The following is a 19,734-nucleotide window of genomic DNA, read 5'->3' on the forward strand; positions in this document are numbered from 1 at the left end:
GTTTCTAAATGAAATAGCATTGTTTTAAAACAATCTTTTCATGCTTATCCTTTCCAGTGTCACCAAGTGTGTAATGATAATAAAATTTTTATTATAAAAGGAAAAAAAAAGAATAAATTGAAGTGCTTTTTCCTTAGTAGAAAAAAATACCCTCCAGGGGCTTTTACAGTGCTTGCGACATAAGTTCATTAGTCCATTAAATATTGGTAGATGGAGCTCAGCATGGCCAGACATGTCTGTAATCCTAGTACTTGGGAGGTTGAGGCAGGAAGACTGGTGAGTTCCAGGCATGTCTGGGTTACACAGTGAAACTCCAGTTCAAAAATCCAAAACAAGGCACTGAAGAGATGGCTCAGCAGTTAAGAGCACTGGCTGCTCTTGTAGAGGACCTGGGTTCAATTCCTACCACCCACATGGCCGTTAACAACCATCTACAACTCCAATTCCAGGGGAATCTGACACCCTCTTCTGACCTCCTCAGGCACTGCATGACAGGGTGCACTTATATACATGCAGGCAATACACTCATATAATAAAATAAAAATAAAATGATAAATAAAATATTTAAATGAGCCAGGTTGTCTCAAAACAAAAAACAAAACTCCCAAACCAAACCAACCAAGAAACAGAGACAGCATATGCATACACAGATTACTCTGAAGCCTCACTTCACACGCTGCCTTTCTCAAGTCCACGTGACTGTTAGATTTCTGTGGCAGACTTAATGCCATGACTGCTTTCTCACATATTACTTTTACTGGTTTTACCTGTTTATTATCTGCCACTCCTGTCAGGATTAAGCCCCAAACCACCAGAAGCCTCAGCTTTACATGTGGCCACAGCCCAGACCCTAGAATAGTGTCCAATGAGGCACAGGCTCAGTAAGCACTGGCTAAGCTGGGCAATGTGGCCACACCTGTAATCACAGCCCTTGGGACACTGATGCATGAGAACTGCCATGAATTCAAGGCTAGCCTGGTCTACAGAAAAGGACCCTGCCTTTAAAAAAAAAAAGGAGGAAAAACCCGTTTAACTGAATGAATGAATGCACACCTATGCTGTATCCCCATCTCGAGTTCTGACATCATATGATTTGTCTTTGCACAGATGATCTTGTGCTTTGGGACTGGAGTATTTCCCAAAGACCCATGTAGTAAAGGCTTGCTACCAAAGGTGGTACTTTTGGGAAATGGTGGGCTTAGTGGGTAGTCTGGGCCATTGCGGGGTGTGCCCTTGAAGGGGATTCTGGGACCCTGCCTAACTCCTTTCTTTTGCTATTTCATTCACAGACACGGTGAACAGAGTTCCTCTGTACATGCTTCTGCCATGATTGTTGTCATCAGCTTGAAGTGATGGGGCCAATCAGTTAGAGACTGAGATGACAAACTGTGAGCCAAAAGAAGCCTTTTCTTTTCTTAGGGTGATTATCTCAGGCAATATTTGAATACTCACCAGCACAGCCATCTCTTGAAAGAAGGAAAATCCTTATGACTTACCACTCTCTCATGATGAAGTCTCTTTAGACTGACACTCAGAACCCCTCATGTCTGACTCTCTTCACCTTTCTTCTTGTTTCTCTCTTCCTCTGCCTACATTATTCTCTAGGAATACTGGACATATTTCTGCATTCACCTGAACATACCATCCTAGGTTACCTGCCCTGTCTTCCATATGCAGTCCCTCTGCATGGAAGATCCTAAGAACTTGGAAATATGTCCTTTACCCTTGCCACGCTCACTAAACAGCTGGTCACTCTCTTTTGAACATTTATTATCCTGTACTGAAAAGTAATATTTATTTATTTCTCTTTTTTGAAACAGGGTCTCCCTGTAACCCCAGCTGGCCTGGAACTCACTATGTAGACCAGGCTGGCTTTGAACTCACAAAGATCCACCTGTGTGTGGATCATGCCTGGCTGAAAAGTAATTTTAAAATGCCTTTTCAGTCTTCCTTTACATAGAGAGTGAACATTGTCATTCCCTTTCTTTGTAGAGCACCCAGCTGAAAGCCTGGACCTAGTAAATTTGCAATGAATATTTGACTGAATTATCAAAATCTTAACTATATTAGTATTTCAAAGACTGATAATAAGGCAAAATACCTCCATTTCCAAAACATATCTGCTACTGTTAAAGACAGTTCAGACATAATTCTCAGCCTAATAAAAACATGAGACTTTGCCTTACAAAAGTAACACCACCTAATAACCACATTAGTTGAGATCTAATAGCTACATTAATTTCATTAGCAATGACAAAATATACCAGTTTCTAATACTTACCAAGGCATAAAATCAAGTTTCATAGAGCTATAGCAATAATTATATTTTTAAAAAAGTATCGATAACAATCTTAAAAAAAGAAAAACCATGATAACTAATACTTACTTATTTTTGGTCAGTCATTAGCTTGGAATCTGGCTTACTTCTCACAGGCCTTTCCAAAACCATAAAATACTAGTGGTTCCAAGGTCTTTTGATAAGTTTCCTTGAACCAACTGCTAACACAGCTAGCCTGAGGTCCTAACCCAATCACAGCACCAAATCACAGAAACCCCATACAAAGCAAAAAGGGAGGGGAGGGACAAAAGCAGTCCTTCACAGAAACACTGCACCCCAGGCGATGCCTGCTGTCCCCAAAGAAGCCTGCACAGGAACCAAGTCACACTCTGCAAGGCAAAATGCTCATTGACACACTTGACATTATTTTTAACCTGTGGGTTATTTCCAATAATCAACTTAAAAAAAACAAACCAGAAACAAAAACAAAACAAAACAAAAAACCCCAATTAGGTCTGTTTTGTTTAAAACAGCCCAACAGGTTAGAAATACTGGAAACAAATCAAATAATTAGCACATCAGCTGAAAACTCTTTGGAAAGAAAAGCAAGGGATGTGGCAGAGTGCTAAAAGGAGCCTAGATTGGCCATGCACCAGCCCCACGGCGCCCCACCTCAGGCAGCCTGCTGCTAGCATTATCTAGACAGGCCTCCACACTGGGGGTCTCATCTCTGATTTGCAGCGCTTCTTCTGTCATGTTGCTGCTGGTGGAATCTTGAGATTGAAGCTGGTCAGGGTGCTCGGGCATCACGTGATCCGTAACAGAGTCATTGTTCAGCTAGGAGGGGACAGTAAAAGGAGAGATTTGTTCATTAACAGTGACAGTCACAAGAACCACAAGAAACACCCTACATCATCCAGTATTTTTTTAAAAAATATTTTCTTTATTATTTTTATTTTATGTCTATGTATGTACTGCCTGCATGTAGGTAAGTGCACCCGTGTTGTGCAATGCCCGTGGAGGACAGAAGAGGCTGTCGGATCCCCTGGGACTGGAGTTACGGACAGTTGTTAGCTGCCATGTAGGTGCTGGGATTTGAACCTCAGTCTTCTGCAAGAACAGCCAGTGTTCTTAACTGCTGAGCCATCTCTGCAGCCCCTATCATCCAGTATTTTATGGGCTTAGTGTGAGGGAATTTCTGGCAATTCTGAAAGTTATCTTTCTCCCCATCTAGTAAGTAGTAAAAAGGATGCTGCGAATGTAAACGGTTAATCCCTCAGCAAGTACACATTCTTAAGTTAAACGTCACTAACTAAACAAAATAGAAGAACTAAGTGTTATCTACAATGATTTTAGCCTTGAGCTGAAATTGATTTATCATGATTTTGGTTTTTTGTTTGTTCATTTTTTTTTGAGACAGGGTCTCCCTGTAGCCCCTGCTGACCAGACTCTCACAGAGATCTACCTGCCTCTGCCTCCAAGTGCTGGGATTAAAGGCCTGGTATATATATTTTTTGTTGTTATTATTGTTTTTTGGGACAGGATCTCATGTATCCCAGGCTGGCCTTGAGCTCTCTATGTAGCTGAGGATGACCTTATACTTCTGCTCCTCCTGCCTCTACCTCCCAAGTGCTGAGAACACAGGTGTGCACTACCTAGGTTATGTGCTATTGTGGTTCAAACCCAGTGCTTGGTGCATGCTAAGCAAGAACTGCCAACTGAGCTACATACCCAGCTCCATGTTTCAGGGCCTGAGGATTTAAAGGTTTTTTTTTTTTTTTTTTTTTTTGGGGGGGGGGAGCTGCATACTGAACCTAGAACCCTGTGCATGCCAGGCTAGTGTTCTACTACTGAGCTCCACCTCAGCCAGGTTTGAGAATTTGTGACGGTGGGAGCTCTGAGATCCTCCCTATGGCTTCAGCCCAAGCATGAAGGGTGAATTCTCAGAAAGCGTCTTGAAGGGGGGTAGGGGAGGGCAGGTACGCATGATGGAGAGGGCCATTCGGGAATGATTTTGTCTCAAAACCCCTGATATTGGGGCTGGCTTTGTCGGTAAGTGGTCAGTTCTGCCCCATGACGCTCATGAGGGCTAGCCATTGTTAGGCACTCACTCTGTGTTGGATACCTTAACTCTCATGAGTGGAACTACTGTTAGTAGTTCTGTTTTAATGGAGTGGTTAAGTAACTTGACCACAGTCACACAGTTGGTAAAGCCAGCCCCTGAGGCTCTAGTCACAGTTTGTGTAACCTAAGCTATGGTTACACTGGGGCAAAGCCAGTCTCCAGGGGCTCTTTAGCCAGTCCCTGCAGCCAGTAACTTGGTCATTTCCCTCAATGAATAGTCCCTTGTTGAACAAATCTTAGGTGCAATGGTGAAGCACACAGGCACTAGACTGCCTGGTTCAGATCCCTATGCTAGCTGTGTGCTCTATTACGTGTCACTTATTTAGAACCACAATAACTCTGCTTGCCTTGTATGGTTGGATGAGTGTTGTAGCAACTAGCACATGTAAAACACCTTGGAGCCTGGCATGTCATGAACACTCAGCAGTGAGGGCAGCTGTTGGCAGCAGCAGTGGTTTATCAGCTAACATGTAAAGTGGCGGGGATGGTGGCGTTTGAAAGAGCAATATTCAAGCAATAATGAGCTGTCAAAATAAGAGAGAAAACAGGAAGTCAACCACAAGCTGACAACTTGACATTTTGCTTAAAGGCAGCTCAGAGCAACATCATTGTAGGTACCTGACCTACAGACAGAGTGCAGAGCAATGTGGTCTGTGGGTCTGTGCTAAAGGGAGGCGGGCTGAGTTAAGCACAAGGAAGACTTCATTTAAGAGTTGTGTAACCCATCTGGGTGTGGAGGGGCATGACTTTAATCCCAGCACTCAGGAGACAGAGGCAGCCAGGTCTCTGTGAGATCAAGGCTAGCCTGGTCTACAAGGTGAGTTCCAGGCCGGCTAGGGCTGCAGGAAGATCCTCCCTCTCTCTCTCTCTCTCTCTCTCTCTCTCTCTCTCACACACACACACACACACACACACACACACACACACAAGGGGGAGAGGTTGTGTAACCCTCACTTGCAGCCACTGGACTCCACTGGTGTTTCCAAGTCAAGTTTCAACCTTATTAGGGCTGTAAATTTAGGCTTCCATGAACCAACACACTTCACAATGAAGTGCACCTTGCTCATTTTTCATTTATTAAGTCTGCTACCTAGTCCTTTGCATGGGAGCCAGAACTTTCACATAACTAACTTGATCTTGAAAAGGACTAATGTTGTGCTTGGTCTGTTCACACAACATGGAAAGTTTGCTATGAGTATTGCACACTATGAAAGAAAAGCGACTGTGGACTAAGAGGTAATGATGCACAAACTTATACCAAAAACATGTATTGTGCAAAAGGAACCCTTAACAGTGTCCAGAGCAACTCATCAAGACTAGCAGAGTGAGCTGAAATGTGTCCTAGCTGCTAGGGGACATACAGGTCAACTTTGTAAGTTTAATTTTGTCATGAGTAACAGAATACTTATTTGAGTGTGTACATTTTGTTCATAATGTGGAAATCAGAAGAGCAGGAAATGGCCATTTTTGTGTTGGAAGCTAAGCGTTGAGTCCCCATAGAAGGGTGAATATATACCATCTGTGTGCGAGACAGGATCTGGCTCGCTGTGAGAGCAGCTTCTTCCTCTGAGGACTCATCTGTATCCTCCTGGTTTGTCAGGGTCAGACTGGGGGTGCTACTAGAACATGGGTACTCCTGGAGGGATGGTGTGTCCCCTTTGTCAATACTGTCCAACGAGCGTCGGCGGACTCCCCAGTTGAAATTGTCCATGCTCTCACCCTAGAAAAGCAAGGCATGACTTCTCAGAACTCAGCTACATACTGATCAATGCTGCATATGTTAAAACACCAGAAAACAAACACCAGGATGAAAAAAATACTGAATGCACCATCAAAAGCAGAGTTTCAATCAGCCCTTCAGTCTCTTTAAATGTTTAACCCATCATTAAGTATTTATATTTAAAGAGAGAAAAATTATTTGGTTGGTTTCACTAACCCATTCTCTTGATATTCTATCTTGCATTGTTGGGGGACCAAATAAATCTACACTCTAGGTCACTTCTATTCTAACACACAAACACAAATGAGACCACAAGGTGACAAATACATCACAGATGACAACAAAGACACAATCCACAACACCAGGCTGCAACTTACCTGCAGCTCCTGGTTAGCAAAAAGGAAAACACACAGAATTAGAAAGAACGAAGACAAACATTCAATTATACGCTACGCTTTTTGGGAAAACTCTTTGTGATGTCTCAAACCCAAAGACTGATTCAAGCTCTGGATTAAACTTTTTGTGGGAAGCCAACATGTGATTCAAACTAAGCTCATATGTAAAATATACCGGGAAAAGTCAAACACAGACATTTAGAACAACATTTCTATGATACACTTTGGCAACACAAACTTTAAGAACATCTTCAAAATTTACACAGATTCAGTACTTGGTACAATGCAAAAACTGACTTAAAATACCCACATTCAGTTGACGACATACAGGGTTACAGTTATTTTAATCTGTAGGACACCTCTGGTTAAGTACAATTGCCATTTGTACTATAATTTAAAATCAAGATCATAGCTATCAAAACTTAACTGCTGCCAATTTTAAAAAGGTCAAGAAGAAAGATGACAAATTTCAATTTCACTGCAGTTATGGATTTATATGTTTGTGCTGATTCTCTTTCTTTTTTTAAAGAAGAAGAATGTTAAGTTTTGCAGTCTCTTTAAGGGCCTGATAAGGCTAACTGTACCAAGCTGGCCAACAATGACAACAGAAACCATTCCTTGTATCCCTTTACATAGGAAAGGATGTCTGGAAGAGAAGTTTTCAATTTTTTTCCCCCAGCAGAGGAATTCTTTCTAATGAAATTTTAGCTGGGAAGGCAGTTGTGCAAAACAGATAAAACCCAAGCTAGTCAGGTTGAAGATGGTACCCAGGAGCTTTGCCCACAGGGCCCTTGTATCTTTCCTGGCTTTTCTTCAAGGTATTTTAGATGCTCTAGAGCTCTGCAAGGTTAGGGTTTGAAAACTACCTTTCTAGAACGTACCACCGTAAATATTACCACATTGCATATCACATTAATGGCATGAGGCCTCAAAATACATTTGGTGAATGAATGGGCAGACACTGTGGGCTTTCAAAGTGAGGCATATTTAGACGTTTCGTCAGGATTTTTTGTTGTTGTTGCTTTTTAGTAATCTAATCCAAATACTTCTTATTACCATGTTTTAACCAAGGCTGTCTCCAGGTTTCAGAAAGTATGTGCCATTTGGTTTGTTTAATAATGAGGTAAAAATTAGCACCTCTACAGCTTCGCCCAGGTTTCTGTGACTTGCAGTAAAGACAGAAGTTCAATAAGCATGTTCAATCCATTCTGACTAAGGTTGTACTAAAAGCGGGATTCATTATTGCTGACATTTCAGAGAACTGGATGAACTCAAAAGCGTTTCCAGTGCTCTTTACAGAAAAGAAGGCAAATAAAAACTTGACAGCCTTAACCATTACAAAAATGTCAGGGGTCTTTAGAAATTTAAATTCTGAGCAAGAAGAACAAACAAGTGCAGAAGACTTTAGAAGCTGCTCATGAATGTAGTATAGGATTATCAGGTATCTTGAATCCATCCCATTTTCTCTCCAGCTGTCCTAGCTCTTTCAATATGCTTTTCATAGGATGAGTATGAAAACACTTTTAGAAAAAAATAAAAAGGAAAATATAAAATATAGAAAGAATAAGAAAATTTATTTTTAAAATTTTTATTTTCAAGGTGTCTATGTATATCCTTGGATATGGTATAAAATGCATGAACTGTAGATTAGTATGTATCAAAAACATTTTACAGTCACTGCCTATGAGGTGTTGAGTATCAGCTTATGCTTTTGGGTTCCTATGAACCTGCTCCTTACGGCTATGGGAATATGCAAGTATCACAGGAGCTCAGCTCCCAGGTGGGTGAGTCTCTTGGCACGTGTTTGACTCCCAGGTACTATGTTCATGTCCTCACAGGTGCAGGGCAGGCTGAAGTGCAGCAAGGGGAACCACTTCCCTACACTGTCTCCTACTAAGAGCTATCAGTATGACCTGGCAGTCAAAGAAGACAGCCCCTCCTGAATGCTGATGGAGGCACACCAGCTATCTGAGTTGATTCTTGAGAAAAAGATAATCAAAACATGGTAGAGAAGATCTGATATTAAGTATTTTGGTCTTCCTGTAAGGGGATATTTTTAACAATTTTAGGATATACAGATTTATGACCTATTTGACATAACCTTTTCAGATTTAAGGGACTGCCATTTGGGGAACTGACTTCAGCTACAGTAAGGGTTCCTAATAGTCTAAGGCACCAGGGCAATCCTATTACATTTGCCATGGCGACTATTTCAGAAAATGGCATTACTTCCTCCAAATACTGCTATATGGGGACATGAGGTCACATGCAGCAGTGACAGCCACTGTGCTGCTGTCTGACGACAAGCTGGCCTGTAGAGAAGGGCAGAGCCCAGAGAATCACAGGGAAACAGCCACAGACCTCAAAGAGTTATGGTAAATACAATCTCTACTTTGGAGTTCAGCTACATGAGCTGACAAATCTACCTTTAGCATTTGAATTTCCATTTAGGAAACACCTAAACTGAGATAACTATCAGTATCATGTAAACAGAATCAATATAGAAGACAAAGCCCTTTGGGTGTCAGATGAAAAGAGGTACTGGGGAGAGTTAGTTGTAGCATAAAGAAAAAGTGGTTGGGAATGTCTGCCAGAGGGAAGAGTTCGAGAAAGCCAAAGCCACCATGCAATCAAGTTAGTGACAGATGCTCCCTTTTAAAAAATATGGACATGGTGGCTTACATCTGTAACCCCACCACTTGGGAGGTAAAGGGAGAACTGGCAGAAGTTCAAGGCCATCACGGACTACATAATAAGTAGCAGGCCAGCTAGTCCACAAGGTGAGGAGAACTTGTCTTAAAAACAAGAACAGATAAAAAACTATGTTTGATCTTTTTTAGTCTTTTTGAGACAGGGTCTCCCCGTAGCCCCAGCTGGCCTTGAACTCACAGAGATCTGCCTGCCTCTGCCCCCTAAGTGCTGGGATTAAAGATGTGCACTACTAAGCCTGGCTGAACTTTTTGAAAAGTTTTTTATTTATTTATTTATTTATTTATTTATTATTTATTTATTATTTCATTTGTCTTTTTGAGACAGGGTCTCCCCATGGCCCCAGCTGTCTTGGAACTCACTATGTAGACCAGGCTGGCCATGAACTCGCAGAGATCTGCCTGTCTCTGCCTCCGGAAGGCACACCTGGCCTTTACTTATTATTTTTATTTTATGTATATGAGTGTTTTGCCTGCTTGTATGTAAGTGCACCTGTGTCATGCAGTGCCTGCAGAGGCCAAAAGAGGGCATCAGATCCTGTGGAACTGGAGCTACGGCTAGTTGTTAGCCATCATGCAGATGGTGGGAACTGAACTAATGTTCTTTGCCCAGTGCTCTTTACCTGCTGAGCCATCTCTCCAGCCCCAATGTTTGATCAATTTTAATATGTATCTTTTACTATTTTCTTGAAAATAGTAGAACACACTAAGAATTGCAGCCAAATTAATTTTTTATTTTTGTAAAGATTAAAAATTGGATATTGCTTTTATTTCAGGTTTTATAGCAGATTTTATTTCTGCTATTGACTAAGAATAGAAATAGTATTTAGCTCCATAATTAGTTTTTACTTTTTTGACTTTACACTAATCTCAAGGAAAGACCACATAATCAAATTCTGACACACCTGTGACTCTTCTACAGATGTCACAGACAGCCCACACTCTTACCTCTGCATCTTCCAATTCAACATCTAAGAAATCAAAATCCTTAAAAACGCCAAACTGCTGTTCACTGCTATTGTCTTCTACGGCTACTTCTTCTTCTTGAATTATGTCTTCTGTTGTGGAAATCAGGCTGGTCTGTTGGTCACCAACGTCCAAATCCTCATTAGAAGAAAACACAACCTGATGCCCAAAAGAGAAAAAGTCCATGCATCAGCCTTGTCACTGCATCTGGGGTGCCAGCACCTCACAAACCTCTGTGGGCCCACCAGTCACAAAGGAACTTCAATTAAGGCTCCAGACCTAAATAGTTGACACCTGATCAACAGAGCTGCCAAGTTTTACAATACATAAGGTCTTTTTTCATTCTTAGTTAATAGCACAACTTATTAAGAAGAGGCAAGCAGGAAGGATCATTCATCCCTTTGTGGAACAGGACTCTGCACCGTTACCTGTTCATTCATGAGTACTCACAGATGGATTCTTTGGTAGACCAGATTCGGGTCCACAGAGGGAAAGCACGTTCATCAGTTTCTCTCTTGTTCTCCTCTGAAAGAAAAGACACCCCAATGTTAGCACTGCTGGCAAAATAAGACAAAGTTTTCAAGTGTTTGCACATCATAAAACTGATTCTTCCAGTCCATGCTGAGGCTTTTTATGCACCTGTGATAACTGTGGCCTTTTCCAGCTGACGGGAACCAGGGCATTGGAATTGGAGCCTGAGGAGGTGGAGGAGGTGCTTCTGGTGACTGCGATCACCTTTGGCTTCCCGTTTCTTCCGGCTGCACTGTGCTGATCACCATACTTATTTCCAATGATGGGTGTCTACACAGAAACAAACACCAGGGTTGACTCAATGTTTTAGCACCAAAGAATCTTGTATTAACCAAAAAACTACAAAGACCATTAATATAATATAGGTTGATTGATGTTATAATAATCAAAGATCATCTGGGGCTGGAGAGATGGCTCAGTGGTTAAGAGCACTGACTGCTCTTGCAGAGGACCTGGGTTCAGGTCCCAGCACCCACATGGTGGCTAACAACAGTCTGTAACTCCAGCTCCAGGGGATCTGATGCCCTCTTCTGACCTCCATGGGTGTTGTATGATACAGGTGAACTTACATACATGTAGGCAATACAATCATACACATAAAATACAAATAATAAATAAAATATTAAAAAGATCATGACATCAGTATTTTCATTAAGAGACATCTTTGGAAATAACTATACCTGAGATTATTAAAGAGTTTATTCCCATTACAAATATAATCTGCTTTTTAAAAACCACTTCCACCATCACTCCTCCTGCATAATTTTAAAATTTATTCTCTTTGAAGAAAGGTCAAAGAACTTGAAAACCTTTAAAAAGAAACCCTGTAACTTCACTCAGATTCAATGCTTATTAGATTTTGGTCTTTTTCAATGTGCTTTATTAAGTAAGTTTCTCTAATGTGCTTTAGCAAACACTAAAGTGAAGGGATGATGAGGAGGAAAATTTCTATGTAGCTTCTTACTATACATAGAAAAACTGGTATGTAATATTTCTAAGACTAATGTCATAAAAATTCTATGATGAGACTCCTATTTACTGGACTTTGTGAAATACTCTGGGTTTTGCATTTCCAAGGAAATTTCAAGTTCATTTGCTGGTCATGCAGGCCCATTTGTGAATGCACCTTACTTATCTCCTCAGAACCAACCATCACCATCCCTCCAGAGCCTCACACTCTACCAGAAGTCATCTTGTTGCTCATTCTCAAACACATCATGTGGACTCTGTTTTGACATGTTCTCTTTGTATGGAATGTGCATCAAGAAAAGTCTTATCTTTTTATGATGACTGTAAATAGGGCCTTCTCTTAAACTACTCTCTTCTGTGCAATCAATTATCTCTGGGTGTTTAAAATTGTGCTGACTGGCCAGGTATGGCAGCATACGCCTTTAATCCCAGCACTTGGGAGGCAGAGGCAGGTAGATCTCTGTGAGATCCAGGCTAGCCTGGTCTATATAGCAAGTTCTAGGCCAGCTGGGGCTACAGGGAGACCCTCTCTCAAAAAGACTGAAAAAGAAAAACAAAAACAAACTGTGCTGACTATAATTTGTTGACATGGCCTCTCCCCTGAACCATGTGTGGCTCCCTGAATACTTCTAGTAGATCCCTAATACGTAGGCCAAGCAGGTACTGAGGAGTTTTTGGACAAATTGAAATTAAGTATATGAAATGTTTTGGGAATTTGATGCTTCAAACAAAATAATTAACCTACACAATCACAATTTCACATTCAGAATAAACAAGAAAATCCAGTTTCTGCTACTTTCCTATGCTAGAGCCTGATAAAAATTCTCACATATTAATAACAAAAAAAAGCAACAAACATACTTTTCATTTAAAAAAATAACCAAAATGTTTTGGATAAATTAAAGAATAAACTTCAATAAAATATTTTAATCTGCATCATTTTAATTAATAAAAACCAACATGGACTTTTTTTTTTTTTTTGGTCTTTTTGAGACAGGGTCTCCCTGTAGCCCCAGCTGTCCTGGAACTCACTATGTAGACCAGGCTGGCCTTGAACTCACAGAGATCCGCCTGCCTCTACCTCCCAAGTGCTAGGATTAAAGATGTGAGCCACCATGCTCAGCCCAATGTGGACTTTAGCAAGGGTCAAAATTCCTTACGTAAAATTTGTATTAAGATAACAAAGCCAGGCGCCAAGTTTCCTTCTGGAGAGGGGTGGCCTGAATCTGTCTAACTCTACAAAATATTTGGCTTCTCAGATTTCATTCTACTTTGGCCTTGATTTCTTTTTAGTTTTCCCCCCATTGTTTTCACAGTATCTACGTATACAACACTGAAAACACTTAAAGTGTTACTTCCATCCAAGTTTTCCTCTGAAACTTCAGATCCCCAAATCTAACCATCCTCTATATACCTCTGTTGGAATGTTTCTTAGCCACTCAGCATCACTGTGGCCAAGACTCCACTCCTTGGACCCATTCCCAAGTCTAGCCATTCAATCCCGATGCCTCTCCTTCTTTTGGCACCTTTCCTGTCAGTTATGTCCTTGGCCCTTTTGTAAGCCTTCCTTTTCTTCTTTGTTTCCTTTCCTATCGCTTTTGGACAGGCTTATTATCTTTCATCCCAATTCTTTTAACAAATTCTTTACCGATCCCCTCTCTTCCTCCCTCGTCTAGTTTCCATCCTGTTACTACAGTGATATTCCTAGAATGCAAATCCTAAGGTCTCTTAGTCCAGCTAAAAGTCCTTTAAGAGCACCTAGTCCTAAGACAGAACCATCTTCTACAACATGTAAGAGTCCTGTGATGCTGGGAGGCATCACCACCATCTTCAGGCTCATCTTTCCTCAACCCTACCTTCATTCTCTGTGCTCTGGACTTAGGTACTGCTGCACAAGTGGACAGTTTGGACAGTTTCCCAATACCACACTTCCTTCTTCTTTTCTTTTGGCCTTTTTGAGACAGGGTCTCCCTGTAGCCCCAGCTGGCCTAGAACTCGCTATGTAGACCAGGCTGGTCTTGAACGCACAGAGATCTGCCTGCCTCTGCCTCCTAAGTGCTGGGATTAAAGGTGTGAGCCACCATGGCTGGGTACAGAGGAATTTAAAAAAATATATTTTATTTATTATTTTTATTTTATGTGTATGAGTGTATTGCCTGCATGTATGTGAGTGCACCTGTGTCGTGCAATGCCGTGGAGGTCAGAAGAGGGCTTCGGATTCCCCTGGAACTGGAGTTAAGGGAAGTTCATAACTGCCATGTGGGTGCTGGGAATTGAACCTGAGTCCTCTGCAAGAGCAGTCAGTGCTCTTAACCGCTGAGCCATCTCTCTAACCCCAGCTTCCTTATTCTTAATAGCACAGGTTCCTTTTCTTGGATTTAACTTACTCTCTTCAAACTGCCATATCTATATCTATTCATTCAGGGCTACTTAATTTTTAGTACTCAGCTTACTTCCCTCCTGAAACCACCCCTTTAGGTCCGCACTGTATATTCCCACAGCACTTCCAACTTACCTCCGGTCAAGTATTTTCACAATGCCTATCTGCCTGTTTTCTGAAGACAGCGTAAGCTTCCTCAGAGTTGGTCTTCTCCCCATTCCTACCCCAGTTTTTACAACACCTATCACAGTGCCCAACACCAAGGAAGAGCTCCACTAATGTTGTTCAATGAAAACATGACCAAATGAGAATTCCTAACAGAACACCTGTATTCTTATTAGAACATCTTACCTCAGAGATGTCAAAATGAAAATCTAAGGTCTTCCCAGGTAACTCCTTTGAGACATTATTAAAAATTTTAGTGAAGGATATTTCAGGAGAACCCGTGTCTGCTCCATAGGTCTTGGGGATATCATTGGGTACCACAAGACTTGCAGAGCGTGACACCACCAGCTTCAGTATGTTAAGGGCTTCCTTCCAGTAAGGACTCTGGATTAAGAAATAATTAACACATGAAAGCTACAAATGTACATTTGGCTAAGAATAAAAATGTAGTGTATCCTATAGACTATGAAAATATTTATATAAAACATCTATAAAATGATTCAGTTTTCCTTTGAAATCTTTGTTTGTTTTGAGACAGGGTCTCCTTATAGCCCCAGCTGGCCTTGAACTCACAGATATCTGCCTGCCTCTGCCTCCTCTGGGACTAAATGCATGTGCCGCCATGCCTGGCTACCTTTGAGATCTTTTAATAAAAGGTCTTAGTTACAAAACTAAGAAAACACAAGTTACTGTTTGTAGTGTTAGATGATTACAAAAAACACAACTAATTTTGCTACCTAACAGAGTCCCTTGCTTTTCTCTCAGTAAGTACTTTATAAATATCATTTACTTTGGAAAGTCTCATACAGTGATTAGCTTGTTGTTAAACAGGAAGTTATATACATTTGAATTTGCTAGGTGAAAGAAGTTTATGGCTTTAAAGCTAAAATTTATATAGTGGACAAAAATTTTTTTTGAGACAGGGTCTCCCTGTAGCCCCAGCTGGCCTGGAACTCGCTATGTAGACCAGGCTGGCCTTGAACTCACAGAGATCCACCTGCCTCTGCCTCCCCAGTGCTGGGACTAAAGGCATGTGCCACCACACCCAGATTGCAGACAAAAAAATTTTAACATGTACAGTTTTTAGATATAAACCAATTAAAATACAAAAACATATTTTGGACTTTGATTCTTTATCATCAGGGGCCCAAATACTGGGTGACATTCACAAGGATTAGTGAATTGGAGAGGATGAGTTTTCCCTCTACATTGTAGAGTTTTAGTTATTTTTCTGCTATTTTAAGTTTTGTATATTTCCAGCAACATAATTTAGGAGTGATTTCTATACTAGATATGTATGTAGTATGCCATCACCCAAATATGATCTTGCTTTGTATAAGTAAGTCCAGGAAGAAATTTAAGTCAATATTCTAACATTATGAGGTTCCACAGGAATAGTTAAGTTTCCCCCTCTTTTTTTGTACAAACAAGCAGGTCTGGACACACCCAGGGCCTGGCTTCCAACAGCAGAGGCAGGTGTGGTGCTCCTTGCTGATGGGACTGTGTGGTTAGTTCCCTCAGCCACAGGTTTCTTGTTCACTCAGGGGGGTGCGTGAACTTGTTCTGAACAGAGGAAATGTTATCTTATCTGTGAGCCATAAATTAATAATACTACATGGCATGCATTTCTGTGTGCTACTTAGCAACTACAGCATTAGTGAGCATTAACTTCTTTAAGCATTGAGAAGAGTAGACAAATGTCCTTGAGAAAAAAAGAGGATTATTTGGTGAAGGCTTATTCCTTGAGGGTAAGACAGAGACAATGCATAAGGTCAAAGAATCTTATGTGTGGGAATATTTTAAACCACTTATTTTTGGGGGGGAATACACAATATAATCTGGATTATATAACTACATCTAACTAAAATTGTGGGGAGGGGTTGCTGGGTGTTAATGGAGGGTTTCTCATGGATTATACCACTGAGCTGCATCCCTAGTGACTCAACAGTTTGATTACTTTCAGATGGGGGCTGGACCACAAACTCATTTCAAGCTAAGCATTTTGTTTTTTAAATTTTGCTGTGACTGGAGGATAATTCAAAATATTCATCTGTGAAGGCTCTTAAAGAACTTGTCTTGATACTTTATTTTTATTTTATTAATATTCTCTCTCTCTCTCCCTCTCTCTCATTACAGGTGGTTGTAAGTTGTTTGACATGGGTCCTGATAAGTAAACGCAGGTCCTCTGCAAGAGCAACACATGCTCTTAACCATTAAGTCATATCTCTAGACCGTCTCAGGATACATTATATGAGTACAGACTGCTCAATAGCACTTTCTTTCACATATGGTAGAAAGACCAGCTTGACTAGTCACTATTCACATTTAAACCAAGTTTGGTTTTCTGCCTTATAAATATCTGGTACTTTCTGAGATATGAAAGGCAACTCTCAAGTATAGGCCCTTAAAATGGCCTTCTGTTTCTAAAAGTAGTATTTTTCCAATATACAGAGTGTGCCTGCCACACACACATAAAGAAACGAGTCCTGCTCCTAATTTCCGGTAACTGCTACTGTTTTCTGTATACACATCTACTCTAGGTATAGAAATGTACACTCATATACAAATCATTGAGTGTCCTTTGTTAAAACAAAGCATCACATCAATAGACCATCAGATTAGGCTTTTATGCCACTTATACTTGGGAACATTGTCTATGAACTAAATATTTCTGAAAGCATAATTTGTGTTCTCTATCCTTGGACATTTAGAGTGCTTCCAAGTTTTTATGATTATAAATGGTTTTAAGTTGAACGATGCTGTATGTGAGTTGTGGTCACTCACCTGTACATATTTGCCAATAATCTTTATGATCTCCAGGTTGAACTGCTTGGCTGGGGCCGAGGACAGGTCAATATGACTTAGCAGACTATAAATAATCTGCAGTAATGACTGCTGCATACTGGACAATCCTTTTTCTAACAGCTAAAAAAAATAAAATAAAATGAAAAGTTTAATTAGGTTGAACAAAAACATAGAAAGTGCACTTAATGCTGAAAAACGTGAATAGGTTTAAATCCACGTGTCTGTCCAGATCATCAAAAAACAGGAAGCTGATAAGATAAAAGGTAGTATCTATTATTATTTTTCCCTCATTTGGAAAGGATAACTGTTTTACATCTAAATAACAGTTTTTATTTCCTTAATGAACTTAGCTAAGTATTATTTATTCTTGGTCAAAGGAAAAACTACTATGCCATTATCACCAAAGAATAACAAACTACCATTCACAAAGCACTCACAGAAGCTGCTTAATAGCTATTTGATCCTGCACAAGATTTTATCCTCTCTCTTGAGTTCTTATTCCTTCCTGGAACTCTGTATATGGTCCAGGGTGGCCTCAAACCTCTGGAGATCCTCCAGCCTCAGTTTCCCTAGGGCTGAGATTACTGGTGTGAGCTAGGCTTCTAAGAGCTAATTTCACAGGAAAAAATAACTATTTTCCAGAATCAAAACCACTAGAAGAAAAGGTTTTCCATTTTATGTAAGGAAGAAGTTCACATATTTACTTTCATGTCACTTAAGGCAAGAATTAAGGAACTAAATACTAAAAATGGGTAGAAAACATCTATCTTTAAAAAATTCCTCTGGGGGCTGGAGAGATGCCTCAGTGGTTAAGAACACTGGCTGTTCTTATGGATGACCCAGGTTCGAATCCCAGCACCCACATGGCAGGTAACAACTGTCTGTAACTCCAGTGCCAGGGGATCCAACAGCCTCTTCTGTCCTCCGTGGGCAATGCACAACATGGGTGCACTTACCTACATGCAGGCAATACACTCATACACATAAAATAAAAATAATGAATAAAATATTAAAAAAAAATTCCTCTGTACCCAGCCATGGTGGCTTACACCTTTAATCCCAGCACTTGGGAGGCAGAGGCAGGCAGATCTCTGTGAGGTTGAGGCCAGAATGGTCTACATAGCAAATTTCAGGCCAGCTGGGGATACAGGGAAACCGTCTCAAATCAAGCCCCCTCCCCTAATTCCTTTGTACTTGAAAGGAATTATCTGTATCTTTTTTTATATATAAAAGATGGCATTTGAAGACTAGTTAGCGATATAGTGCTGCTTCCACAAGTAAAGACACTTGAAAATTTTACCATACTGTAGTTAAAAATGAAAAAATAAAAATAAAAAATTCACCTCTGCCAGGTAAGTCACAAGACTGAAGGTCGCATCTGAGAAGGAATCATGCAAATACCGACACACGACATTGATCCAGTTGGAACAGTCTCTGGAGTATGTGTGTGTGCTGTACAAGCTCATCATGTGAGCTAGGTTCACCAGTGTGGGGCACTTTTCTTCTGCACAGACCTAGAGAACACAGACACTTATTTTGTTTGCCTAAAACATGAAAGCTGAAATCTGTTTTATGCTAAATGCATTTATTTAAAGAAATAATTGGGATGCACATTTTAAAGTTTCAGTGCAATTCATTTCAACACAGTAGAAAAGTTAAATGGAAAAGGAAAAAACAAGCAAGACATTAAGAGACTAGCAAGGGAGGAAATGGAGTCAACGTGTCAAACATTTCTCTGGCTTTTAAAATGGGTAGCTTTGTCAGTCTGATGCTCTGTAATACTGTCTTTGGTAAAAGACCTCTACAGTTTTGTAATCACACCCATCACTTTGCAATTGTTTTGTCAAATCCTGAAGTGGTTTAGTGCATAAGATTCTAAGCACAAAGCTCTACTTTGGATTCTCAGGCTGCTTCAGGGACACTATCATGGAGAAAATGCCTTAGCCTCTCTCTTATATCAGGGTGTCTCACAGAGCAGCCAACTGCATACAGCCTCAGCCTGCGTGATACAGTCACAGCACTTTATTGGAGCAGTGTCATCTCCACTGGACAACAAGCTGCATGTAGGCCAGACCTCAAAATGTTCTTTAGGAGGTCATATGAGCGCTGAGATTCTTGGCCAGTTTTCTGGACATTCCCCTGTAATGTGCTGCCTTTTCAGTTTGGGTATTACTATGGAATCTGAATCAGCAAATGTTTGGTGGATCTTATTTACCGAATTCATGTTCTTAGTCTTTTTTTTCCTTGGGTTATTGGTGAGGATGTTCCTTAGCCTCTTTTAAGGGATACTACAACAATCTAAAACTGGAAAAGAGCCCTGCTATTTCACTCCATCCATCCATCCATCCATCCATCCATCCACCCATCCATCCATCCACCCACCCACCCAATCTGTACTCTGCCTACCCACCATCTATCATCCATCACAAAATGCTAGCCTTACCAGGGGTGGTGGTGCACACCTTTAAACCCAGAACTCAGGAGGCAGAGGAAGGCTGATCTCTGTAAGTTCAAGGCTAGCCTGGTCTACATAGTGAGTTCATTTAATAAAGAGAATATTGCCTCTGAAATATACATGCATAAAAATATTTTTACTTTTCTAAAAAAATTAAATTTTTTTTTTTTTTTTTTTTTGTCTTTTTGAGACAGGGTTTCCCTGTAGTCCCAGCTGACCTGAACTCACTATGTAGACC

At 40.6% G+C, this 19,734-nt stretch overlaps 1 protein-coding gene across 4 annotated transcripts in view; it reads right to left on the minus strand.

Moving 5' to 3' along the window:
- The window catches only part of Fryl (FRY like transcription coactivator), a 269,494-nt gene that overhangs the window by 18,474 nt on the left and 231,286 nt on the right, over positions 1–19,734 (minus strand). For 3 of the 4 annotated variants that reach the window (XM_029565713.1, XM_029565714.1, XM_029565712.1), the window contains exons 48-55: positions 18,385–18,555; positions 17,021–17,161; positions 14,423–14,620; positions 10,831–10,992; positions 10,642–10,716; positions 10,174–10,350; positions 5,919–6,122; positions 2,951–3,115 (exon numbers count right to left, since the gene is read on the minus strand). In XM_029565713.1, coding sequence (XP_029421573.1) covers positions 2,951–3,115; positions 5,919–6,122; positions 10,174–10,350; positions 10,642–10,716; positions 10,831–10,992; positions 14,423–14,620; positions 17,021–17,161; positions 18,385–18,555 — 1,293 coding nt within the window. Of the gene's footprint in view, positions 1–2,950; positions 3,116–5,918; positions 6,123–6,499; positions 6,509–10,173; positions 10,351–10,641; positions 10,717–10,830; positions 10,993–14,422; positions 14,621–17,020; positions 17,162–18,384; positions 18,556–19,734 lie in introns of all 4 variants that reach the window. The other variant, XM_029565711.1, reaches the window with a different exon arrangement.

This window comes from Nannospalax galili, unplaced genomic scaffold (genome assembly GCF_000622305.1).
Source record: "Nannospalax galili isolate Female #2095 unplaced genomic scaffold, S.galili_v1.0 scaffold318, whole genome shotgun sequence".
In the NCBI taxonomy this organism is placed as follows: domain Eukaryota; kingdom Metazoa; phylum Chordata; class Mammalia; order Rodentia; family Spalacidae; genus Nannospalax; species Nannospalax galili.